This window comes from Corythoichthys intestinalis, chromosome 10 (genome assembly GCF_030265065.1).
Source record: "Corythoichthys intestinalis isolate RoL2023-P3 chromosome 10, ASM3026506v1, whole genome shotgun sequence".
Taxonomy (NCBI): Eukaryota; Metazoa; Chordata; class Actinopteri; order Syngnathiformes; family Syngnathidae; genus Corythoichthys; species Corythoichthys intestinalis.
The window spans coordinates 11,595,564-11,623,521 of NC_080404.1; the positions used below are offsets into that span (position 1 = coordinate 11,595,564).

Genomic DNA, 27,958 nt, shown 5'->3' on the forward strand with positions numbered 1-27,958 from the left:
TTAATTGGTTTCCATGAATCAAAAAGTGCTCTACGAATAATTGGTAAGCTAGGAGTCTTGTCAGTCTCCTTCCCAGCTGCCGAAGAAAAAGGAAAATGATTGAAGTCTTGCCTTTTGTTTTATACTGTCAGTCGAGTAATACTAATATTTGAGGAATATTTCACGTGTTTGATCAGGTCTGTTGGAGTGGTAGGCCAGTGAAAACATAAACCTGGAGTGGGTTTAATTGGTGTGCTCCATGACACTGCCTTACTTGTTGTTACTCAAACTCTGAAAGAAGTGCATATAATTGGCCCTATTGTTTGTGGATTCGGAGTTGTTCGTCACCTCATAGAAATCCTCTCTGAGCTGCGGAGGTGTCCTCTCGGGATCATCGGAGTCTTTGCCTTTCTGTACTTTGAGTTTGTCCTCTCTTTGTGTTCATCTTGCATTGTTGAAAGCCAATCAAGACACATAGGCACGGTTAGGATTTCGAGGAATTTGAATCTTTGAGTTTGAGATCATTTTTATTAAATCATCAACCTGTAATGGGTAAGAATTAGTGATGCACGATAATACATTTTTCAACCGATATCAATAACCGATAATTTCCTGCCCCTTCCACCCGATAATGTCACGCCGATAATTCTATTCAAATATGTATGTAAAATTTTAAAGTATACAAAGATCAAATGTTACTGTGCAAAAATGTAATTTAGTGCTATTTTTTTCCACATCAAATGTGAACAAGTAGTAAATTCCAACAACTAAACAATGGCAATGACGTTGTGTAATGGTAAGCTTTTGGCAACAATTACTTAGAGAGTAAACACCCAAGTAGCACAAAAATGCCTTTAAAAGTAAGCCATTCCTAACATATATCACATTACTACACTGCAAAACCACCTTCTTAAAACTAGCAGAATTGGACAAAACTGTTTGGAGACTAAATCAAGTATATAATTATCGGATTGCATTATCGGTTGAATTTCATTTTATCTGGATTATCTGTGTGACGCCATAATTGCCATTATCGGCCGATAATTATCGGTGACCGATATTATCGTGCATCTCTAGTAAGAATGCATTGAGCACTATGTGGGTGGTAGTCAAAGAACTCCCTCTTGTGTGGAAAAAGTCTATTCATGTATTTTAGTCTGTAGATTTTTGTTGCGCCCATAGCATTTGACCCTCGGGGTTGAAAATATAGAAGTCCCGGTGGCCCGGGCATACTTTAAAACCTTCAGGGCCACCAGAATGTTCCAACCCCTGGCCCGGTGGGGCCAGTAAAAATAATGCGACAATTTAAAAATATATATATATTTTTTTAATCACATTGCTTCACAGTGGTTCTGGGTTTTGATGATGCTAAGCTATCTCAATCAAAGACAACCATACAGTCTATGCAACCAGCCGTTACTCTTCGTGGGGTGTAAACACACCTCGTTCACTCGCTCGCTTCCGCGTGAAGGCCCACAACCTGATTACTGCTGCCTATTGATTGATTGTCAGTATCTCAGTACCCACTTAATGTTGTACTACAAGACGACATGTTTCTAAAATCCCCAGCACCTGGCCAAGCACCGGGGGACAAAAGACCACTCAAGAAAGAGAAAGTCATTGGAGGAGTTGAGGGAAAGCGAAATCCAATATGAAAAGAAAAGGTAGAGAAAGTTTCAGCCCCAGTGGCGAGACCTCTGGAATTGGCTTGGCTTCGATGAGACAAAAAACTTTTTACCGTGAGGTGTGCAGATCAATGCCCACAAATGCAGACAATTAAGTTAGCGCAAAGTTAACGAGTATGAAACCTATGGTATGACCATACCATGTGATGATTCATCCGCGTGAATACGGAGAAAATAATATCGTCATAACGACGGTCTAGCTTGAAAATAGTACTCCGTAATTGCCTGAGTCATCTCTGACTTCTAAATTGTTACCATGACCACCGAGCCGTGTGAGACTTCCAGAGGACGTTAAAGGGAACACAGGAAATCTTTGCCCCAGGCACGGGGCTCTCCCATGGCCCCGCCTCGCCCTGGAGCTCCCAAGAAAAAATGTTGGCTATACTGGAGTGATTATAGAATGATTATAGATGTGATTATGGAATTTGAATAGGATTATTTGAGCTAGATTCATGTTTTTGCACTGTCTTGCTGCACTTTTAATCAACACTGGAAGTCCCGCGGTGTTTTTGGCTATAAAGAAATACCAGAAAAGTCTCAAATGACCCCGATACCAAACTGACAACTGGGATTTGTCAAACAATAGACCACTGAAAGAAGCAATCAAGCAGGCCACCCACCTACACACTCCTGTGAAGTCGCTGCCTAGGTGTGAAGGGGGGGGGTTCACTCTGGATAGCTGCAATTAGCCTCTTGAATATAAGAGAGACGGGTGGACTTCTTGGTGGGTCTAGCAGAGGAATTGGCTCACTTTCATGTTGGTGCAAAGTAGAGCTGTCCTGACTAGTCGACGTTGTCGACGTCATCGATGACGTAAATGCATCGACGGGCAAAACATACCGTCGACGGGTATTGACGGGTTTAAAAAAAAAAATTACATGCGGACAAAGTTTAGAATGGCGGGCGCTCGCGATGCAAGCGGTTGTTACTAACACCCCCAAGGAGGCCGCTGTTATTTCAATGTGACCGGCATTGTCAGATTGAGCAAAGAGGAAGAAAGTGGGCGAGCGAGCGAGAGAGAGGGAGCGAAACAGAGGGAGTGAGATTGGTGAGTTTGGAAAGTGCGCGCTGCGCGGGTAGCACGGAGTTCAGTGGCTGCAGCCCCTGCGTTTTTGTTTTGGACAATGTAGCGGACCGACATACACGCGGACACTGGTGTTTCAACTTCGGTAAAAATTCAATTTAATAAAGTCACAAAAGAAAACAAAAAAACAAAACATCTTGGGCCCAACATAAAAGAGGCCAACATAACAAAAAGGCTTCAACCAAACCGACCTGACCTCCAGACACATCTCTGTGGCCGTTTAAATCAGGGGCGGACTCTACTAACGACCACCTGAAGGAGGTATGACAAATTAACCAAACATTTTCAACTTACTGAACAACAACAGATGGAAAATATACATATATTCAAACAATAATTAACTAATGTGCATTTAAACAAACAGTGAAAACTTTACTCCAAACAATCAAAATTAAATCAACTTAAATAACCCCCCTTCAGTATGGTAGGTGCCAGATCTTACACAGCTGTGGTCATTAACTCAAATTGGCAAATAAAATCTAATAGGCATTCAGACAAATATTAACTAAAGTGTGCACCCATTAGAAAATACCTGTCCAAAAAAATATCACATAAATAATTAACTAAATCTTGAAACACTAAATTGTGGTGGTAGTGGTAGCCACCACAGACAATAAAAGTATCGATAAAGAGCCATCTGACGCCTCTCGGTGTTTTTATGAACGCCGCCGCCTTCCTGAGGAGGACATGGGCCGAACCAACGACAACGAGCCAAGTGAATCGCCGGTTCACTCCTCATTATGGCGAGGAGTTGAAAACACCGCCAATTACCAAAAAGGGCAGAATTGGTGACACATGAAAGTGGCATAAAGCCAAAAAAGCAGACCAGAATAGCCAGAGCCTGGAATGATTTCAAGGAAAATATGGAGGGTGCCACTGTGTGTACTCTTTGCTAAGCTGAGCTCGTATACCACGGTAGCACGTCAGCTATGAACGAACACTTGAAGCGCCGTCACCCAAGTATATTTTTCCAAGACAACAAGAAACAACAAGCTAGCAGATTGTAAGTCCATACAACTTTCTAACGATTTTTTAAAATGGAAGTTACCTTTATGTGCGTCGTATCAACGTGCATTTTTATTTGATAAAATAATTAATGTATATATAATTATATATATATATATTTTTTTATTATTATTATTAAATTTATTAGGATCATGGAAGCTCCCACTTGGGGAAAATATATACATACATCCTGTATATACATAATATAATGAAAATATATATGGAAACAGCACTGGCCTGCTTACTCTAATCCATGACTGCACTAATGTTAGTCACTTTATATTATAAAGTATCATTGTGTATATACATATTGTAGTATACTATAAAATTAATACTATATATTTAAATTTTGTTACTGTGAGTATGTGTGCCTCTCATTCAAATTTAGTTGTGGTAATATTTCAGTGTGCCCTCTACTTTATCTATTTTCAGGTTAAAAAAACAAAAGTTGAACAGTTTTCCCCTCCCCCAAAAATGCGGAATGCACACCAGAAAAAGCATCTGAACTCACACAAAGTATTCTGAAAATGGTTGCCCGGGACATTGCAATTAATTTTAACATTTAGAACAATATAGACAATGACATACCACAAAAAGAGTAAGAATTGTTTTGACTCCTGTTAAAGAGGTGAAGTCTCAGTGTTTCCGTTTACATTTTTTTTTTTGCACTAGTTAATGCCTGCATCATTTGACCTCATTGTTTGTGATTTATTATTGATTTATTAATATTATTATTTATTATATTGATTTATGTTATTTATTTATACGTTAATAAAGAACGTAGGTGTTCCAAAATGTTTTTTTGTGAATTAATAAGCTTCAACAAAAATGTCATTATTAAAGTAGTTAAAAAAAAAATAAAAAAATTATTAGATTAGTCGACTAATCGTAAAAATAGTCGGATGACTAATCGGGAGGAAATTAGTCGTTTGGGACAGCCTTAGTGCAAAGAAAGCCCAAAGAAAGAAAGGAAAATTGCTTAGGCAACAACCTCCAACATCCAGCCCCGGGAAAAGGGCGAAGTGTCATATGTCACCACATAAAAAATGTTTTGTTTTGTTTTTTATTACACCGCTTGTACTGTAGGCAAACTGCAGCTTTTGGAAGATGTCCAAAGGTTGTCCGCCCGATTGCCTGCCTGTGCGGTCCACTGTCCGACAAGCAACAACTGTTTTGTCCAACTAGACAAGCCTATTCGGAAGAGGAAGAGAAAATGACCTCTACACGTGTTCATTGCCTCAGACAACCATCCAATGGCACCTTTCTCCATACAGTTTTCACATACATACAGTATATGTGAAACACACTGTAAATCTGACCACAGTGTGGTTCCATGCATGAAGTTTAAAAAAAAAAAGAAAGAAAGAAAACCTGACTATTATGTTCCATTTGGTTTACACAGAGGACATAACTGGAAGAGTTGAAAGGACAAGTCAACACTTAAAAAGAAAAGTCACATCCTGTCAGTAGTTTGGTCTATTTTATGGTGGCTTTTTCACAACAACCTGTCTTCTGGGCTTGAAAGTGACAACAGGCCAGCTAGAATAACACCAGTTTACCCTTCCCACATCAGCCATGGTCCCCTGCCCTGCAAACACTCAAGATGCTAATTGGAGCAATCCAACCCTGTGGTTTTCCGAGTGTGAATGGGAATGACTTATGAGGACCATAGTGCTCACAAAATATATGCTGATTAGGGTCAGATGATCCTTCTCTGGTTACAAAAGTGATTCGTATCAACTAAACCGCCCTTGGTAGTTCTAGTGTGTTAAATCTACCTAAAAGAAATTGATTCATGTTATTTAGGCAAATTGTTGTTTTACCTGATTATTGGGATCAATAACTGATGCGTTGACCTGGTCAAGTGGTTTTGATAGTGGGGCCAGTGAACTTCAGGGGGCCAGTGGCTAATTTCCCTTATTGTCTACCCCTGAATTATGTTGTACAGTGTATCAGTTGAAGATTACACTCCAAGTAAATTTTATTGATTAATTCTCATTATTTGTAAAGGCCTAAACAGCTGCTAATCATCCTGTGGCTCGCAAAGCAGTTCTCTTGTAACCTTTAAGAATAATATATAATGAAACAATTCACAGTGATTGGCAAATAAAACTGTTCCATGCTCTGAGGGATTTAGCACAAAACGCTAAGTCAACATGAGTTTAATCCAATTAGAGTCAATTTCTAATGCTTCAAGAATATTATTTGCTTCACTCTGTGTATTACTGAAATCCTCTTTCATACACTTCCGCTGAATGTCAACAATACCAAACACATACAATGGTCTTTAAGAGTGTGTCGCAGTCTAACGATATAAAATAAACAACCGTGAGTTTTGTTCTATGGTTTAATCAATTCTTTAAATGTATTGGAATATCCGGGCTTTAACATCTTGCTATTGAACCATCTTTAACTGCTCTCCATCTCAATGTCTATTAGTGCTACAGCGTTTTAATGTGGTGCCTTCCTCACTGTCTTTGTTTCCATGGATACCAGCACAGTGAGCTCCCGACATTTGCTTTTCTAAAGGCCAGTGTGAACTCCCGGTTTCAACTTTCCTTGTTTTTGTATAACTCGCTACGGTCGTCCGGTGCTTTCATATTGTGAATAATGATGCATTCTCATCTGCATGCGCTGATGATGTGGGATGGTATAGGGACACCAGTAAACCAATTATGAAACAGATGACCTGTTTCCAGGAAACAAGGCAGAGCTGTTTATTAAGCACATGAATGTTTGACAGCGAACGCTATCATAAAACACCCAGAGTATTTTGAAAGAATAAAGAAAATTAAATGCATAGTACCGTAATTGTAACTTGTGGCCCATGCTTTCAATTGCTGATAGTGTGTGAAATAAATAAAAGATCAGGTGATGCCTTATATAATGCTGACAATGTGTTAACATATTGGTTATGAAATGCACTTAGGCCTTTTGAGTGTAAAGCTCCTGCTCAGTGTGTTTTTTTTTTTTTTTTTTTTTTGTCAATATCTGGTACTTTTTGTCCTTAAATTCTTGCTAAATTCCATTTAATCTGCGATTTATATTTATGTTATTATTATTCCCAATTTTCAGGCACGCACTGATGCTTAGTGTAGATTTGTATTGAATATTACATTTTTCTACTAAAATTTAAATTTACTGCATGAGCAAGTGAAGGTGTCTCTTGGGAATACTGTATACCTTGACAGCTTGAACTACTTTGATACTCTCAAAGATCACTAGAGCATGATGTTGTTGTTATCACATCTCTTTCTGTCTCGTTTCACAAGAAACCCTGACCAAGAGCTGCATTATAGGTGACCTCCTTTTTTTCATGCATAAGATGGGTCAAAATGAGTGTGTGACCTGGATGGAGTTTGTCTTTACACTGCTGGCCAAAAGTATGGGCACCCCTGCAATTCTGTCAGGTAATGCTCCATTTCTCCCAGAAAATGATTGCAATTACAAATTCTTTGGTAGTAATATCTTCATTTATTTTGCTTGCAATGAAAAAAAACAAAAAAGAATAGGAAAAAATTGAAATCATTATCATTTTACGCAAAAATCCAAAAATGGGCCAGACAAAAGTATTCGCACCCTTTGAAAAATCATGTGATGCTTCTCTAATTTGTGTAATTTACAGCACCTGTTATTTACCTGTGGTGGCAATAACTAAATCACACGTGCAGCCAGTTAATATGGATTAAAGTTGAATCAACCTCTGTCCTGTGTCCTTGTGTGTACCACATTGAGCATGGAGAAAAGAAAGAAGACCAAAGAACTGTCTGAGGACTTGAGATGCAAAACTGTGAGGAAGCATGGGAAATCTTAAGGCTACAAGTCCATCTCCAAAGACCAGAATGTTCCTGTGTCTACTGTGCGCAGTGTCATCAATAAGTCTAAAGCCCATGGCACTGTGGCTAACCTTCCTACATGTGGACTGAAAAAAAAAAGAGAGATTTCAACGAAAGATTGTGCGCATGGTGGATAAAGAACCACGACTAACTTCAGAATAAGTTCAAGCTATCCTGCAGTCTGAGGGTACAACAGTGTCAACCAGTACTAACCGTCGGTTTCTGAATGAAAAGGGACTCATGGTATGACACCCAGAAAGACTCCACTTCTGACCCAAAGACATAAAAAAGCCAGGCTGCAGTTTGCCAAAACTTACCTGAGAAAGCCAAAAACGATTTTTGGAAGCATGTTCACTGGTCAGATTAGACAAAAGTAGAGCTTTTGGGGAAGAGGCATCAACATAGAGTTTACAGGGGAAAAAAACAAGGCCTTCAAAGAAAAGAACAAGGTCCCCGCAGTCAAAATTGGCGTAGGTTCCCTGATGTTTTGGGGTTACTTTGCTTCCTCTGGCACTGGACTGCTTGACAGTGTGTATGGCATTATGAAGTCTGAAGACTACCAACAAATTTTGCAGCAACATGTAGGGCCCAGTGTGAGAAAGCTGGGTCTCCCTCAGAGGTCTTGAGTCTTCCAGCAGGACAATGACCAAAAACACACTTCATAAAACACCAGAAAATGGTTTGAAAGAAAGCAATGGAGACTTCTAAATTTGGCGGCAATGAGTCCAGACCTGAATCCCATAGAACACCTGTGGAGAGATCTGAAAATGGCAGTTTAGAGAAGGCCCCCTTCAAATCCCAGAGACCTGGAGCAGTTGGCCAAAGAAGAATGGTCTATAATTCCAGCAGAGCATTATAAGAAACTCATTGATGGATACCGAAAGCGGTTGTTCGCAATTATTATTATAATTAGTTGATCGTAATTAATTACTACCAAGTATTAGATTGAGGGTGCCAATGGTTTTGTCCGGCCCATTTTTGGAGTTTTGTGTCAAATGATTATGATTTAATTGTTTTTTTTTTTTCCATTCTTTTTTCTGTGTTTTCATTGCAAGCAAAATAAATGAAGATATTACTACCAAAATATTTGGAATTGCAATCATTTTCTGGGAGAAATTGAGCATTATCTGACAGAATTGCAGGGGTGCCAATTTTTTGGGCCAGCAGTGTACATACTGTATGTGGTTTGTGAATTGACTTTTGTATGTCAAAACACTGCAAGTAGATTTGAAATCGGTGATGATATGATATCACACTGCACCTTAAAATGCAAGTATTGACCAACTTCGCTCGCAGGACAGGACAACTCTTCCCTGACGAGCAAATAAATCATTGCTGTTTTAATAACGTGCAATGATGCCAAAGTCAGCCAAACTATGACGAGTTTGTAAGTGGTTTCAACATATTTTAGGTGGAATCTCTAAGCATTTCGTGACCAGTATTTTACCTAATTCAGTCCATTTCGTAAAGCTTCACTTTAAACGATGTGAACATTTCCTGTTTCTCTGACAGAGAGACACAGAGCCCGCCATAATACAACATATAAATGAATATTTTTGTCTTGTTTACGACAATACTTTTGTATTCCCCTTCCTATGCTCGTAGTCGTTGCCACCTGATCATACCTCGAAAAACTCAAGATTCGAGCCTGTTTAGTTGGAAGTGCAATTGTTGTCATTTTTTAATTACTCTTGCATCAAAACTGCGCATTTTATTTCTAAAGGCAGCATTTTGATACAGAACAGTAATGTTCCATCCTTTGGTTGCATATCCTATCAACTTAAACCATGTTAAAGTATTACCCTCCTTACTGACATTTCCCTTGTATCTCTGTATGGAGTATCCATTTCACCCAGAAAGCTTTTCTTGACAATTTTCAATCCACATTCATGTGCTTAGTGTCTCCTGTTGGTTCAAGCAAATACCTGCCTACTTGTCAGGTATGAGGTAATGCGGGATTATTCTCTTTTGAGCCCCATGAGCACAACGGGGGATGGATTTAGTTTGGTTTTCTCAATGGAGATTTAGAGGAGAAGTCACTGTGTGGATGTCCTGGGATTGGATGATGCAGATCAGTCTTTACCTCACAATATACTTGACTCTTGCACTATTTATGTGAAGAAGAAAAAAAGCCAAGTATCCACACTCAGTGTCATTGTGCCTTGACAAGATTTAAGAATACTTCTTTATTTCTAATCCTCTCGTAAACAATCTCCCTCTGGCAACGTCGCTCCATAGAACAAGGATGGATGAGTTAATGAAGCCACAACTAGCCCTTCCATTATTGAGCTCCATTGCTATCTTCTATTTCCAGTGCAGCATTCTATGTCACTTAAGAAGTCTTTTGTTTTTTTCTGCTCTCATTGCTCTGCTTAAAACAGTTGACCTTGGCTCACATGCCCGCAGGTGGGATCCCCGGCATACTAATGAGGGTCAATGCAGGGGAATGAAACACCGTGGCGTGCTGTGGCTTTGATGTTTATGGCCACGGCCACCTCTGATGCTGCTCATTCATTTAATTTAACTTTGTTTCATGTATAGCACAGAGTGACAACACTTGGTTTCAGGGAATCATGTTTGTTCACTAAGGTTAAGGAGATTGTTTTTATTTTTTCATAGTGGGATGACATCGGCACAAATCTTTTGGAGCAAAATGCTTGGTTTTCATAAGGTTATTCATAAAATATTTATAGAAGAAATCTATCCCTTGTTATTTCCCTATTTGTGAATAGGGCGTCTGCATTATGACAACAGCCCTTCTGCACTTCTTCTTCTTGGCATCATTTTGCTGGGTTCTCACGGAGGCTTGGCAGTCTTACATGGCAGTGACAGGAAAGGTTCGGACCAGGCTCATCCGCAAGCGCTTCCTCTGTCTTGGCTGGGGTAAGTAGGCAGCAGAATTTCTTACTGACAGCACACATCTGCCCTTCAATTCAAGGTAAAAGTAATTGCAGGAGAAGATGAGACATTCATTCTATCAGGCTATGATGGTTTTGCACATGAGTCAACATGGACAAACCTTGAGTTATGGGATGGATAGGAGGGAGGTTACCGAGTCGCAGATTGTTAGAATGCAGAGATCACAGAGCAAGTTAAAATTATTCAGGCTCAAAAAGATGTTCATGCACTACAACAGTGAATATAATTATCGAAACATTTTTTTACCCACTTAATTTTTTTTGACAAGATATTTTTTTTTTTCCCAAACTTGGTGCCTGACACTAGGGACGTTTACATTGACACTTTTATCTGGAGTAAAAGCCTAAATAAAACCGCTTCATGTACACACCTCATATGGAATATAATTAATTAATCTGAGCCAGCTGGTTACGACCAAGCTTCTAATCCGAGGGATGGTTTATGTCAATTGGTAATCCAATCGGTGCACATGAAAACACTTTCTTCCAAAACTTCAGAACAAATCGCCTTTACCTGTGTCGTCAGTCAGTATATGTGTTTCTGTTATTCCTGCAAGCTTGTACAGTGATCCCTCATTTTTCGCGGTTAATTCTTCTTATTATTATTATTATTTTTTTTTTTTTTTTTTTTTTTTTTTTTTTTTTTTTTTTTGCTTTTGTATGTTCAATGTATTCATTCAGATTTAGCATTGGAAAGAGATACATGTAAGACATTTTTTTCACCTTTTTTTCCCCAAAGTGTAATTTTAAAAAATAAAAACCTTTTATGTATATGTATATATTTTAATAAATTGTTTTTAAGCACTTCAAATTTAATAATTATGAGTTTTAAACATGTTACTGTTCCACCAAATTATTTTTAAACAAGAATAAAGTAGAAAAAGGATTGTCTTTATTAAATGCTTCATTGAGTGAGTCCACTGAAATCCGCTCAAGCTGCTCACTTACACACAATGAGTTGCCACAGCAACTGTTTAACAACCTAAATGATGATTGACGTATGTGTCACTTTTAAATTTCCGCTGTCTTGCGAGATCAAACCTTAAAGTCTGTTAATCATCGTTAACTTTAATAAGCAACTTCAGTGCACTGCCTGACAAAGAAAAGCGACAGGAGCGAGAGTGAGAGACTACATGATCGGATCAGGACAGCTTTTTAAAATACTGCATTTATTTGTTTACTTTTTAATTTAAAAAAAAATCTGGATGGATTGAGGGCGCGAAGTTTGAAGCGCGAAGTAGCGAGGGATCGCTGTAGAAGCAAAGCGAGTGAAAGACAGGGTAAGGTCAATTTGCGAAAGACTCAAATGATCTGTATCAGAGGGGAACACAATTTAAAATATTACAATACAAAAATTTTTAGAAAGACTATGTTGGAAAAGGGAAAAATACACGAAATAACGCCAACATTTCTTCTAGAAATGGACGGAGCAACGTTTCATTACAGCTTCTTCTTCTACTACCATTTCCGGTATATTTGGTTTTGTTGCCTTGAAATACTCTGGGAAAGATGTACCTTACCACAACCTTACCTTGTCTTACCACATTGGTAATTGTGAATACGCCCTGTTCATGTGCTTTGGATGTCATCGCCCCCAAAAAATTTAAAAAGCAGACATGGACTTCATTTTGGTTTGTGGCGTGTGCAAAACTGTCTTAGTCCTATTAATTAATCTCCAACATGAAGAGAATCAAAATACAAACGAAATTTTTGCTAGTAACTGAACATTTTGCTTGTAACTAAACATTTTAGGTAACACACACACAAAAAAAAAAAAAAAAAACCTTTCGTAAATGTGTACACTGTGTTATTACGCTAGCGGCAAAAAATCTTTTAAATCTTAAAATAAAATAAATCTTTTAAAAACTTAGTTTCTTACCATATTTACCATAATTATGTCACTACATAAAGGCTACTGTCAAAATAATTTGTTCCGACCGAAGGTCTGATGCAAAAACACAAGTTCTAATCGAATCATTATTTTTAGTGTCCGTGAAAACAATTCCTCCAATCATTATTTTAATCAGAAATCTGATCGGATTAAGGACATTTTTTCCATGTAAACGTTGCCACTGTTTTTACAATTCTATTTGGCATGTCCTCCCAGATGAAATTCCACCAAACCACAAATATTCTTGATTGTTAAAATATTTGAGTTAATCTTGGTCCAAAGTCTCGTTTCTCTCAAACAAGCAGAGATGTCTCCTTTTATAAAGGGAAAAAAATGTTTTTGAAAAAGCCCACGTTCATTCTTCTTGTTACCTAGCAACAAACTCGGACCTCTTAGTCATTGCAGAGCCGGTGCTTCTTGAACAAGAGCTCTTGCTATTCATTTGGATTTGTAAGAAATGTACTTTAGCAGATGATCGGATGTTAAAACAGATTTTTTTTTTTTTTTTTGTAACCAATCGTCTTTTTTTCTGGGTTAGATGTACAAATGCATGATGCTTTTCATTACATTTAGATCCAGATTATTTTTTTTAGATTATTAAAGGAATGCACAAAGTCACTTGTTGTCTCTTAATTCCGCCTGCCTGAAATACTGCGGGTAATGATTTATGGGACCCGTGTTCACTCTGCACATTTTACCACTCGAGCACTGCAGAGAAAGTCTGGATGGTCACAAAGGCCGCATGCACCTCCTGCTTCTAGGAAACTGATTACATCAATAGCACCTGCATGTGCTTCCCAAAACATTAAAATTCTGAGCACACAGAAGAGGAACTGATATATAGAGTGGGGAGAACAAGTATTTGATACACTGCCAATGGGTTTTCCCATTGACTGTGTATCAAATACTTGTTCTCCCCACTGTATCTATACTGTACATACATATATACAGTGGTACCTCTTCATACAAATTTAATTCGTTCCAGCACCTGGTTTGTAAGTCAAAATGGTCACATGTCGAGCGAGATTTTCCCATAAAAATACATTATAGTGTGATTAATTCGTTCAACAGGCCACAAAAAAAAAAAAAAAAAAAACACGCTAAATCCGTAATAAATACTGCAGGTACAATTACTTATAGCAATTACACATAGCAAAACAAATGAATTATGAATACGAATCGGAATCACCATAATAATAATACATGGAAAGTAAAAAAAGAAAAAAGTCTTTATCGTCACCTAAACTTATAGAGACTGGCGATAGAGGTGGGAGGAGACGGCAGGTGCTTACGGATACAGTGAGCCGTGTTTTGCCTATTTTAACAAATGCATTAAGTAAGACACATGTAAAACAAATAAATTATGAAAAAAATAAGACATAACAAAAGTGTTTTATTGTCACCTTAACTTACTGGCGACCAGAGGTCTAAGGGTTGAGACAGTGGGTGTGTAGGTAGGTAAAGGGCAGTGACATACGGTGAGGTTCATGACTTGTGAGGCACTGATTTCCAGTCAATTTAATAACACCAATAAAAATATACATACTCTATGTAATTCTAATTTAACTCATATCAAGCCGAAATAAATAACTTTATGGTTTTACCTTTACTTGTGCATGAAATTTGTCCAATGATCCTTCTGGACAAAAATGTCTGACTTTTATTGAAGAGGTCCACCTTTTTGTCCTTTAGTTTTAAAAGTCTTGTTGTTTTAATAAATATCATTACCTGGGATGAAAGCCGTCCTTGACTAATTCCTGTTCCAAATGTATTTTATTTATTTATTTTTTTAAATGCTGAAAAGTTTTTGGTGCTCACTTTTAACATAGGTGGCTGATTATTTGTGCTTATTTAGGCTTTTAGGCAAATTCTTCATGTCGCAATGTCCATTTTATGTCCAAAACCAATTTCTCATACAACGTCCACAAAACCTCTTGCTTTGATTGAAAATCCATATTTGCGAATATATTCAAATCGGAACTTTAACCTTCCATTTTGAACCATTGTAAATCAAATAGATACTGTATATCATTAATATCAGTCAATATCAGTTCACATGCTTATAGGCGCTTATAGGCGCCCTATTCTGGGAGTCAGTCATATTTTTTGCCTCACGGAGTGAATTATTTACTGCGATTGTAGAATTACTCCACGAGTTTTAATATGTTTCAGAAAAACATTTCATACATTTCCCAGATTATGGTGATGCAGGGCCTATCATCTATATATAACAACTAAAACAGAGACACACTATTTCCAGTGCATACCAACAGGGTTACTGAGAGATTACACCGCGTGCCAAGTGGCACAGCATGTACCTTCCTTACAGCGCATCTCCTCCCTGTTTTGAACAGGACCCATATGGAAAAGATACCGAATTGATAAAGTTCATATCTGTTTTATCTGGAAATTGTATGTGACACTCAAACCATATATACGGTCCATAGTAAATTTGTCCAATGTGAAACTTATAACGTATAATTTCACACTTACCCTGTATATGAGTTACAAAACAATCAGTGAAACTACAATCTTGCTAGTGTTATAGAAAACACATATGGGATACATTGAAAGAAAAAAAATATATAAATGAATAGAAATAAAAAATAAAAAAAAATAAAAAAGATTACTAAAACAGATTTGTTGTTTTGACACATAGTAACACAATGTTAAATGTTAGGTCGCTGATTTTCTCTCAACCGATTGATTTTCTTAAAATTATTACATGGCTAATACATAATATTTTAACAATTAGTGTAAACCCATGCTACTACTATCGTGAATTTAGTACTTTGCGGACTGAATTTATTACTTTAAAAAAAAAAAAAAAAAAAAAAAAAACATGAGTTTTTCATGGTTCGTAACATAAAAAAATGCCTTTTTATTTGCATTTCAACAACATATTATATCAAAGTTGTGACTTTAATGACAAGGTTTAGCATAAAATTATTGTTCAATTTTACTTTGCATTACAAAATTTGCTCATTTAATCTCAAATAAATAAATGAAATAATCCTGCATATTTGGTGACATTTCTAACAAACTTTCATGGGTACAGAGAACTGATCAGACCTGAAAACAAATATATATATGTTTTAGTTCATTTTAATCATATGGCATATAATGAACCTATATGAAGTGTATAAAGAAAGCATTATCTCCCTGCAAAATATATATACATTATATGCAGAAAACATACTGTATATATAATGGTATAAATTCATATATGAAAGGAGTATGTCTTTAAAACTGACATATAGTTAAAAACATCAATGGAAAATATAATTTGCCATATACCTTCTGTTAGATTTGAAGCTAGGTTTATGTACACCTAGCTTAGCTAAAAATAACACGCACAAAGTGGATGTAGCTTTTGTGGAGGTTGGTAGCTGCTCCTCCAGCTGCTGTGATATCAACCTTCTTTATTCAGGGGCAAACAATAGAATGGGAGGGGCAGGAAAGCAACATAGAACATAGAATAGAATACATAGACTACATGGGGGCACATGGCCCAGGACAAAGGAAAGGCTGACTAGACATAAGTTATACTATCTGGTGACTAACTATAATAAGGAAAGCATGAATGTTAACTGTATGCACAACAATTCCAACACTTTCCTATTTTACCACATACATAATTTTTACTTGTTAAATACTAAAATCCTATAAGTATGTTGCATGAAAACTATGTGAAAGTGGCCACTTTTAGGAGTAAGTCATAGTATGAGACTTATAAAGATTTATAACTGGAATTGATGTAAATGATTATAGTTTTTTCTATTTATTTTCCATATGGGGAGTTATGGAGCATTCAAAAAATATATTCTAAATCTGGGGTAACGAGTCAAATTTTATGTCTGATGTCGAAAGGATCGTATGTCACGGGATCGTATGTCAAGGTACCACTCTATCAATAAATCGTGCTGGATTTTCCTTTTCTTCTGCGGTTATGAACACATTCAATTGTACAATTCTATAAATTATGTTATAATGTGCGCAGTTTCCCAATATTTTACTGAGTACAAAGGTTCTCTACTTTGCCATGCAAACAAAGAGGGCTTGACTAATTATTGAGTGTTTTCTTTTGAAGGATTACCAGCTTTAGTGGTTGCTGTATCAATGGGATTCACCAAAACAAAGGGCTATGGGACACCCTTATAGTAAGTTGGGTTTTTTTTTTTTTTGCTACCATAGAATATTTGCTGTGCATGCAGTAGTCTATGACAACACTTAAGCGTAATGATTAAGTGCCTCTGCAGTGGCTCACTTATCCTAAATAGAGTCATAAAGACAGTCCCACAAACACAATCCGATTTAGCGATTGCTCAGCAGGACCCCAATTTCTAGAGTTGTATCGCAGCTTGATATGGATGGCATGAACACTGCTTAGAATCTCTTTAGTGTGTAAAAATCTGCAAATAGAGTTACAGCATATGGCACCCACTACCCTGACAATTTGGGGAGAGAATACAAGACACTGTTATTTTGTGTGCCATTAACTCAGATGTTAATCACTCACTGCAAAATAACCGTTACTCCCCGCTTTCTCTGCAGCTGTTGGCTGTCTTTGGAAGGGGGGCTTCTGTATGCCTTTGTTGGACCTGCAGCTGCTGTTGTTTTGGTAAGTCCATTAGATACAAAGAGGTAAATCAAAAATTAGAAATTACACACAATAGCAAGAGAGTATAATTTTAAACATGTTACTGTCCCACCATGCCGCCTTCATAATGTGAATTATTTTAAAACAACAATAATGTAGAAAACTGCTCGTCTTCATTTAATGCTTCATTGAGTAAGTCCACTCAAATCCACTCACACTGCTGACTTTCACAATGAGTTGCCACAACACACTACTACCAGTGTGTAATAAGCTTAACGATGTTTGACACATTCGGCCCAGTTATGGTAGAGCTATCAAGCTTCTCTGGCAAGATCAAAACTAGAAACCTGTTAATTATAAAAAGCTAACTCCAGGGCACTGCTGACCAAGAAAAGCAGCAGGAGGCAGCGTGAGAGGCTGTACGAGCATGAAGCAGAAAAACATAAATATTAAAAAAAAATAAAAATAAAAACCCGATCCTTTTCACACTATTCCGATTCTCTGAAAAATAGCACAATCGGCCTGATTTCTGATCACGTGATTGAATCGGGACATCCCTGATTCCCTACAAGAAAGCTCTAAAAACAGAAACTGGGCAGCAACAGTTTTTTCTATTGCTCATACATTGTACTGAAACAAAAAACACCAACAAATGAAATTATATTTGAGGAAATAAATCATAAATGTTCAGGTATTCCCCGGGTTACAAACGAGTTCCGTTCCTACGCTGGCGACGTAACCTGAATTTCCACGTAAATCGGGAATTAACCCTTAAGTACCCATAAATCTCAAAATAACTATCCAAAAACATGTATTACACATCATTGTACTGTCCTCGCCAAGACGTTGGAGCTAAGTCCTAGCTAGACAGCTAGCTAAGCTCCGAAATGACGATGTCAGACATCTGTTTTCTGGTTTGCTGGCTTTATTGAGCTGCTCACGACAATAACATTTGCAGAATGAAACTAAAACAAAAATGAAATTAAATCAATTTCCTCCTCAACAACAGCAATTCAAATTTGCGTTTATAACTAGCTGCTGATACTGCAATGACAATCCACACAAACAGATTAGCATGTATCAGCTAGTGTCCGCACATCATCAAAAACAATCACATAAACTCGCTCAACCATAATTGAAAAACGCACAAAAAACAGAACAAAAGGTGTTATATTCAGGCGTTGCCTCTATGGATGCTTCACAAGCAACAAATGTGGGCGCAGGCTTGCAGCTGTACACTATCCCCTCTCTTTCTCGCACTCGTCTCTCGCCTACTTCTTCGTGAGCGTAAATGCGCTCTTCCTCGTGCGTGCGCATGCGTATTTACTTGCATCCAGAAGTACTACCTGCTCTGCACTTCCTGCACCAAAATAAAAGCATGCATCACAAAACAAAAGTCACTGGACTGGAGACAAAAATGGCAAACTAGACTCTGACGCCGTAAAGTCGAAATCACATACAGTGTATCACAAAAGTGAGTACACCCCTTGCATTTCTGCAGATATTTAAGTATATCTTTTCATGGGACAACACTGACAAAATGAAACTTTGACACTATGAAAAGTAGTCTGTGTGCAGCTTAAATAATAGAGTTAATTTATTTTCACCTCAAAATAACTAAAGGGAAAATGACAAGCAGTACTCAATTTGGACATTTAGGGATGTGCGTCTTTTCATAGGGGTGTACTCACTTTTGTTGCCAGGAGTTTAGATACTAATGGGTATATTTTGAGTTATTTTGAGGGGAAAAATAAATAAACTCTATTATATAAACTGCACACAGACTACTTTATATTGTGTCAAAGTTTCATTATGTCAGTGTTGTCCCATGAAAAGATATACTTAAATATCTGCAGAAATGCGAGGGGCGTATTCACTTTTGTGATACACTGTAAGTCGGGTACGTCGTAACGCGGGGACTCCCCATATAAAGCAAATAAATATCACAACAAATATGTTTTTAATAACACCTGTGCTTAATTGTCAGGCTCATCTCCAAATGTGTATTACTGATCTTTCAACTGTCAGAGTATAAATATTAAAGCTCTTAATCTGTCAGCGCAACATATCCCACTGGAATAGTGTATGCCACTTTATGCTGCAGATGAACATTCTGAGATGGCATTTGTAATAAAGTCATATTTCACTAAGGTTTACGAGTCAAAGACACACCGAGACAGAATTTTATTCATCTTTGCTCTAGTTTTCATTTGCCTCAAACCTAAAATGGTATCCTGAACATGAAGCGCTTGAATTTATTTGTAAAGCAACTGCATAAAGGCTAAAATTGTACACTGCTGCTCCAGTTTTCTGTCAGTGAAGTTTCTGCTAATGCTCGATGAAGGTGCCTTTGAGAGGAAAAGTGTTTCTTATTAGGCAGATCTTTTCCTTAGGCTGTCGTGCCGGACTGAGTGTGCACGGAATGGCTCATCCTCTGGCTGAAATGTGACAGATATGAGGAAAAAAGAGAAAAAAAACAGAAGCTAGAGGTCGGAGCTCAGTGCACACACGCAAAATTGAGGGGAAAATGGGACAATGACATCAATCATTTGTTACTAATGGAAAATGTCATTCCCAAATATGTTTCTAATATTCCATTTAAAATCGTAATAATGATTGCATTGGTCTCATTTGGTTAAGATCTTTCTTTCACTTCCAGGTGAACATGGTGATCGGCATTTTGGTGTTTAATAAGTTAGTGTCCAGAGATGGCATACTGGACAAGAAGATGAAGCATCGAGCAGGGTATGACAGCACGTCCTTGTTAGTACCTTCATTTTCTTCTTTTGATATTTATTACTTAAATGCTGCATGTGTAATACATGGATAACTAATTTGATCTGTTGATCTGGTGCTAATTACAATATTGTCATTATTGTATTCCATCCTGGTGAAACTGTTTCTAGATATTTTTTTTTTGTATGTCAAGACTAGACATGTGCCAATTACCAGTTTGAAGGTTTACCGTGGTATGAAAAACATAAGTTTGCAACCGCACAGATTTTCCATCATACCGTCCCGAAGGTATTAGCTATTTTTTATGCCCTAAAAATGCAGGGAAAAATCCCTCACTTGCAGCTGCTAGGCTCAACCCTCTCCTACTGGTTATTGCTTAGTGTCAGTGAGTCAGCTATGCTACACAATGGCTGGAGGAGATGAAACTCCTGAACTTTTTCCCCCATCGAAGAAAACGAAATCGCTGGTATGGGAATACTTTGGCTACAGAAAAGTTACGGCGGCTTAGAGAAGGAGGGCCAACCAACATGTAAAACATGCTTGTGGAGGGTGGCTGCCGAGGAGGCAGTACCTCCAATATGATTTCGCATTTATACAAAATTAAAGGTTAGTAAAAACTGTCAGGAACGTTTCCCACAGGCTAGGAGAGTTAACTCCAGCGTGTTTAGTGCATCTTGCGGTGGTAAAACATTTTTTCTCTCTGGCAACTGTCTGTGTTGAGAAAGAGAGTGTGTGTAAACATGTAAACATGTGTAAACATGATACGAGTCATACACACGTGCTTTTTATGAAAAATAATTCAATTTTTTTTGGTCTGATGGTAATAATGTTGAGATGTGGCTGTGGGTATAGGCTCATTTAAAGGACTGCATTTATTTTAATTTTATTTATAATATTTTAGTTATTTATTTATTTGTTTATTTATTTTAAGTTAACGTTATACTTGTGTTCCAATTTGCTAATATGTTTTGAAAAATAAAAATCATGTTCAATGGAATTTTTTTTTTTTTTTTTTTTAACCCAGATATCACAAAGTAACACATTTTAGAGCTGTAATTGCAATACCATGATACCGTGAAACCGTGATATTTTGGCTTAAGGTTATCATACTGTCAGAATCTCATACCGGCACATGCCTAGTCAGGACATGATGTATCTTAAGGTTAGTTTTTTTTTTGTTTTTTTTTACATTAACTTTGTTGTTACATTGTTTTTCTCTTTTTTATCTTCTGATCATGTTGCTATTTCATGTTAATGATTTTTTACTCCCATCTCTAAGTATTCCACCAAAGAGGCCAGTTTTACGTAGATTGAAAAGATGTGCTCCAGCCTGGGTTTGCATTGCCAATTACAATAACGATCATCTTTGACTAGGCTTTGTTGAAACGATCATCTTTGAATAAGCTCTGCTGATAACATGGATTAATTAAAAAATAGAAAAAATAAAATTCTGTTACCTGACCTGATTTGTGGCTGATTGAAGGGAGCATACCTTGTTAAGATACATGTTCAAATTGGCAGCCCTAAAATATCTCGAGACTTCTGTGTTCATCTTCATGCTGGGATATGTGTTATATAAATGACGCCTAGAGTCATAGCATGACATCCACTTATGTTTCACAGATGATTTTGGCTGTCTAGTTGCGGTTCTCTCACCCTCACAATATGCTCAATTTCAAGCCAAAAACAACTTTCCATGTTGATTCCACAGATAATATATGTGTACCGTATTTTTCGGAGTATAAGTCGCAGTGTTTTTTTCATAGTTTGGCTGGGGGTGCGACTTTTCTCTGGAGCGACTTATGTGTGAAATTATTAACACATTATTATATTTCACATGTTATTTTGGTGTTTTGGAGTGACATTGATGGTTCGGTAAACTTGTTAGCATGTTCTTTATGCTATAGTTATCCGAATAACTCTTAATAGCTATGTTACGTTAACATACCGGCCACATTCGCATTTCGTTGTTCATGCATCATGTAACTTTATCATACTGTACACTTATTCAGCATGTTGTTCTCTATTATATTTTTATTTTAAATCGCCTTTCAAGATGACATATCTGTTCTATGTGTTGGATTTTATCAAGTAAATTTCCCCAAAAATGCGACTTATACTCCGGTGCGACATATATATGTTTTTTTCCTCTTCTTTGGGCATTTTATGGCTGGTGCGACTTATTCTCAGGTGCGATTTATAGTCCGAAAAATACGGTAGTTGTCTTCAGTGGTAAAATTCAAACGATGCTTAGCAATTCAGGGATATTTATTGTTTGAATAATCTATGTGTTTGGACAAACCTGAGCAAAAAAACAGCACCTGTCGGCTGTATGAAATGTTGATGTCTATAGCGAATACGAATTGGCATTTGCGTTCCTTTTGTTTTTATAATCCTGTCTTGTTTAGATGCTAAGAGATTCCATACATTTTGAAGATGTATAGGCCCTATTTACTGTATGTTATACATTGCCTTGTTAGACGTTTGCTAAATAACTATTGTACAGGACCAGTATCGTTTTAAGATATAAGTCATAAGGCTTTGAGTTTCACCAATGCATCCATAATCTATTTACTTTCTCTTCTGTCAGCAAATGATATTCTGTATTATGACAATTGCTTGAAGGGAAATTGTATTGAACATCCAAAGGAGGAGTCATGTCAACAACAAAACCTATATTTACTGTTGCTTTAAATGTATACAGAGCTAAGCTTGGTGCTCATTTAAATGTTGTCTAAAGAAAATCACAGGACATAAAGAGGTCAGCCTTCTCATTGAAACGACTTGAATACAAATTTTGTTGGCAGAATAAATCCAAAATGAAACTATATTACTCCCACACGCTGGCTGCGTGTGCTGTTGCTAATATTTAACGATGCCGGGTTTGTGGTTGGTAACATTGTTGGTCACGCTGTTGTCTCTTATGCCCTACAGACAGATGAGTGAGCCACACACAGGATTGACGCTCAAGTGTGCCAAATGTGGTGTTGTATCAACGACTGCTTTGTCAGCAACTACAGCGAGCAATGCAATGTAAGCAACTGTGAATCAATAAGACAATGCTGCATATACAGCAGGTCCACTTTGCTATTACAGCTATGAATCACGATCACACATCATGGGGAAAAAAATACATATATATGAGTTTTGCCATTAGTTGACAACTCGTAAAATGCTCTAATATGCCTTACGTCTTCTATATATTTTTCTCAGGGCGTCCCTTTGGAGCTCCTGTGTTGTCCTACCTTTGCTGGCCTTAACCTGGATGTCTGCAGTGCTTGCTATGACAGACAAGCGCTCCATCCTCTTTCAAATCCTCTTCGCAGTATTTGACTCACTCCAGGGTTTTGTCATAGTTATGGTGCACTGTATCTTACGGAGAGAGGTAGGGCATTTTTTTTTTTTTTTTCGAAACCCATTTTAAATCCAAATGCAACCTAAAGTCTAGACTAAATTGACAAAAATCTACTCATCCTTAGGTCCAAGATGCATTCAGATGTCGACTCAGAAACTGTCAAGATCCAATCAGTGGCGATGCAACTGGGGGCTTTCCTAATGGCCACGCTCAGATAATGGTAAGTGCATTTCCTCCACTTTATTTATTACAGCCTCATATCCACCAAGCCCCAGGGCTTTCTTCAGTTTCAGTATTTTTATTTTAGTTTTTTTCCCCCCTTCCAAGTGTCAAAAGTAAAAAAAGGGCAGTAAAAGAACTGATCCGTAGAGTGCAATAGTTTTGTTAGAGCTTGACACTTTCATTTTTCTTTTTTTTTTTTATGTCCTTTTCTTATGTCAGTAAGGCAATATTTTAGAAGCTTTAGCAAATCTTGTGAAACTTAGCTTGGTGGCCATCCAAATGGTCAGCAACACAAGTGTGCTTTCACTTTTGACTTAGTTTTTGTGGTGCCTTCAGTAGTGGTAAGGAGACAAAATGTGATGGCAATCATGAAACCTCAGATTGAATTTGTTGCAATGTAAGAATGCAATATCTACTGTAGCTGTTCTGAAAGTCAAAAGAAATTGAAAAAATAAATAAGTAGAATAGAATAGAATAGAATAGAATAGAATAGAATAGAATAGAATAGAATAGAATAGAATAGAATAGAATAGAATAGAATAGAATAGAATAGATGTCTATCACAAAATGGCACAATCAACACCTGGTTCTTGCCACCATACTGAATTGGCGTGTTTTTCTTAATGCAAATTACAGTGGTAGGAAAAAGTAAAATAAAATCACCAACAATGATCAGCAGTGATCTGATCTTTGTCAAAATCACACAGATGAAAAAACGTGTCTGATTTAGCTAAAACCACCCAAACGTTTATAGGTTTTCATATTTTAATGAGGATAGTATGAAAACAATGACTGAAGGGGGAAAATAAGTAAGTGAACCATCACATATAATATTTTGTGGCACCCCTTTTGGCAGCAATAACTTGAACCAGACGCTTCCTGTAGCTGCATATCAGTCTGGCACATTGATCAGGACTAATCTTGGCCCATTCTACTCGACAAAACTGCTTTTGTTCAGTCAGATTCCTGGGATGCCTGGCATGGATCACTGTCTTTTAGTCATGCCACAGCATCTCAATGGGGTTCAAATCTGGACTTTGGCCACTCCAGAACGTGTATTTTGTTCTTCTGAAACTATTCTTAATTTGATTTACTTCTGTGTTTTGGATCATTGTCTTGCAGCATACATCCTCTTTTTAGCTTCAACTATCTGACAGACAGCCTCAGATTTTCCTGCAAAACATCCAAATAAACCTTTGAATTCATTCTTCCTTTAATGATTGCAAGTTGTCCAGGCTCTGAGGTAGCAAAACAGCCCCAAATCATGATGCTCCCTCCACCATGCTTCACGGTGGGGATGAGGTGTTGATGTTGGTGAGCTGTTCCATTTTTTCTTCACGCATGACAATGTGTGTTACTCCCAAACAATCCAACTTGGTTCAACACTCAACTGGTCTCATCAGTCCACAAAATATTTTGCCAAAACGTCTCTGGAGTTTCCCGGTGGCTTTTTGCGAACATTAAATCAGCAACAATGTTTTTTTTTTAGACAGCAGTGGCTTCCTCCGTGAGGTCCTCCCATGAACACCATTTTTGGCTGTAGTTTTACATATAGTTGATGTGTGCACAGAGATGTTGGACTGTGCCAGTGATTTCTGTAAGTGTTTAGCAGACACTCTAGCATTCTTTTTTTTACCTCTCTGAGTATTCTGCTCTGAACTCTTGACGTCATCTTTGGTGGACGGCCACTCGTTGGGAGAGAAGCAACAGTGCCAAACTCTCTCCATTTGTAGACAACTTCTATGACTGTCGATTGCTAAACATCCTTTTAGAGATGGTTTTGTATCCTTTCCCAGCTTTATACAAATCAACAACCCTTGATCGCAGATCTTCAGACAGCACTTTTGACCGAGCTATGATGCATATCAGACAATACTTCTCATCAAGTCATTTCTTATCAGGTGTGTGTTTTATAGTGGGCAAGGCTGTTTAAACCACTCATCGGTGATTTGGCACACACCTGACTTAAAATATTTGGTAAAAATTGGTTTCCATCGCTATTTAAGTCTCCTTAGGCAGAGGGTTCAATTACTTATTTTTCCTCCTTTTGTCATTGATTGCACTCTGTCCTCATTAAAATATAAAAACCAATAATGACAAGGATTCACTAAGGACCCAAATGCGCGAATGTTCCGTTTAAATAAAAATATTTATTTTCAGTTCATAGGAGTTCAAAAAGAGAACGAAAAATCACAGCGCTTGCTGGACACCAAAATTCTGAGCAAAGTCAACAAAAATTCACAGCACTTGCTGGATACCAAAATTCTGAGCAAAGTAACAAAAGTGGGCATTTGAACTCAACATAAATCTTAGTCAAGAAAAGGCTTACATGAGCTGGTGACATGGAACATGGCAGAATACAAGACAAACCGACACTGGGCATGGTTAGCTGCAGGCTTTATATACAGAAGGTCACAGGTGGACACGATCAGCCTGATTGGCAAGAGCAGGAAGTAAAGTTTGCTCAAAGAGGCAAACCACTACCAAAATAAAAGGATCTGACTTGAACAAACACAAAACATTAACAAGACTTCCGAGATGTGACAAATAATTGTTTGGGTGGTTTTAGTTAAAGCAGACACTGTATTTTCATCTGGATGATTTTGACAAAGATCAGGTCACGTTTGGTGGTGATATTATGCAGAAATGTGAGAAATCCCCAAAAGTTTGGATACTTTTTCATACCACCATAGTCGTAAATCTCTCTCCAACCAGATAAGATCCACGTGGATAAGTAACTAATGATAAATGGATGAGAATGGAATTCATGCCACACGATGAATTGCTCTTAGTTTTTATGTGAGGCAACATGCAAGGATTTAAATCACACCTACGAGTTTTCTACTTTTGTTTTTATACCTTAAAATTTAGTGATGGCCCTCTGTCTAACGATTAACAATGTCAACATGTCACTTCAAACCGTGGCAATGTAGCTCAGATTTGGATGTGGAAAATACAATTTTTTAAAATATCGATTCTAAATTTAAAAATTGACCCGCATCCATTAAAGCAGTACTTCTGAAATAGTGGGGCGCGTGTGACCTCGGGGAACATACTTTTATGCCGTACTAGAATAAAGTGTAGTTGCACATCCACTCAGTGGGTGGCAGTGGTGCTCTCATTTTCAGAGTGTGTGCAGTTTTTTTTTTAACCAAACAAGAGCACACAGCAAAGATCACTGGAGATATGAAAAGCTAAGATTAGGAAATATGACGAAGCGTATGTAGCATTTGGCTTTGACTTTTAGTACATTGGGAGATGAGGAAAGACCAGTCTGTTTACCATGTCTAAAAATGTTTGCAGCGGACAGCAGTAAGCCAAATCAATTAAAATGTTACTTAAAAATATTATACCCCAATCACATTGATAAGCCGCTTGAATTTTTTTCAGCAAAAACGTGCCAAATGTTGCCACCACAATCGTCCCCCTTTGCCAGTGTTACATCACTAAACCAGCGAGCACTGTTAGTATCATATAAGTTGGCATACCAAGTTGCTCAAAGCAAAATAAGCCCACACCATAGCACAGAAGCTGATACTGCCTGCAGCAACAACTGTTCTCATGAGTTAATGTTGTTAATCAATTTGAATTTATTATTATTTAATGATTTCATTAAATTTAACTTTTTCAGTATTAAATGGTCCAAAAATGGACCTTGAGTGTATTTTTACTGTTTGGATGTGACTTTTTTTTTTTTTTTTTTTTTTAATTCAGGCAAAGGGATGCGCTTTTAAGTCTTTTCTGTTACAAACAAACAATTTTAATAAAGTTATACATCATTGTAAGTTGATCTATACAGTGGTACATCTACATACAAAGTTAATTCGTTCCAAGACCTTGTTTGTAAGTCGAAATGGTCGTATGTCGAGCAGGATTTTCCCATAATGATACATTATAATTCCATTAATTCATTCCACAGCCTGAAAACCTACACTAAATCCTTAATAAATACTGCTGGTATTATTACATATGGTCATTACACTTAGCAAAACAAATAAATTATAAATAAAAATAATAATAAGAAGAAGAATACGGTACATGATAATAATAATAATTCCTGGAATAATGTAACAAATCGGGTTCTTATGTGGCGGACGTTTTTTTTTTTTTTTTTTTTTTTTTTTTTTTAAACTTTGTTTTTATTGCATTTTTGTTTCCAGCAGTAACAGTGTAGAGCATCAAACATAACAAAATGACCAACACAAATAAAATAAATTGGGGGGAAAAAATAAAAATAAATACAAAATAAAAAATAAAAAAAAGAGCGAGCAATCCAGGGTTTGTCTGTATGGGTATACAAACATAGGAATCCCATCCTTAAGTTAGAAAAAGTTTCCATTTCTCCCAGTATCTTTCACATTTTTCGGCTGAGTTTCTTAAGGAAAAAGTCATTCGCTCCATAATGTAAATCTCGTGTATTATGTCCATCCATTCCGTGACAGTAGGTGGTATTTCTTTTAACCACTTTCGAGTTATTGTTTTCTTGCTTGCAGCTTGCAATATCTGTAGGAGGTACCTGTCTCGTTTTGTAAAACCATTTGGGATATTACCCAAATAAAACATATTAAAACTTGCATCTAATTTTAAACACAAAATCTTCTCAGAAACCATCGCTACATGTCTCCAGAAAGCGGACGTTGTTTGTGT

The 27,958-nt window shown here is 37.2% G+C and overlaps 1 protein-coding gene across 10 annotated transcripts in view; it reads left to right on the forward strand.

Annotated features, from left to right (window-relative positions):
* adgrb3 (adhesion G protein-coupled receptor B3) overlaps window positions 1–27,958 on the forward strand; it is a 304,460-nt gene that overhangs the window by 248,178 nt on the left and 28,324 nt on the right. For 7 of the 10 annotated variants that reach the window (XM_057847941.1, XM_057847945.1, XM_057847936.1 and 4 more), the window contains 7 exons: window positions 10,322–10,472; window positions 16,489–16,558; window positions 16,953–17,019; window positions 19,658–19,761; window positions 22,669–22,767; window positions 22,948–23,119; window positions 23,214–23,309. In XM_057847941.1, the coding sequence (XP_057703924.1) occupies window positions 10,322–10,472; window positions 16,489–16,558; window positions 16,953–17,019; window positions 19,658–19,761; window positions 22,669–22,767; window positions 22,948–23,119; window positions 23,214–23,309 (759 nt within the window). The remainder of the gene's footprint in view (window positions 1–10,321; window positions 10,473–16,488; window positions 16,559–16,952; window positions 17,020–19,657; window positions 19,762–22,668; window positions 22,768–22,947; window positions 23,120–23,213; window positions 23,310–27,958) is intronic. The other 3 variants (XM_057847943.1, XM_057847939.1, XM_057847940.1) reach the window with 1 other exon arrangement.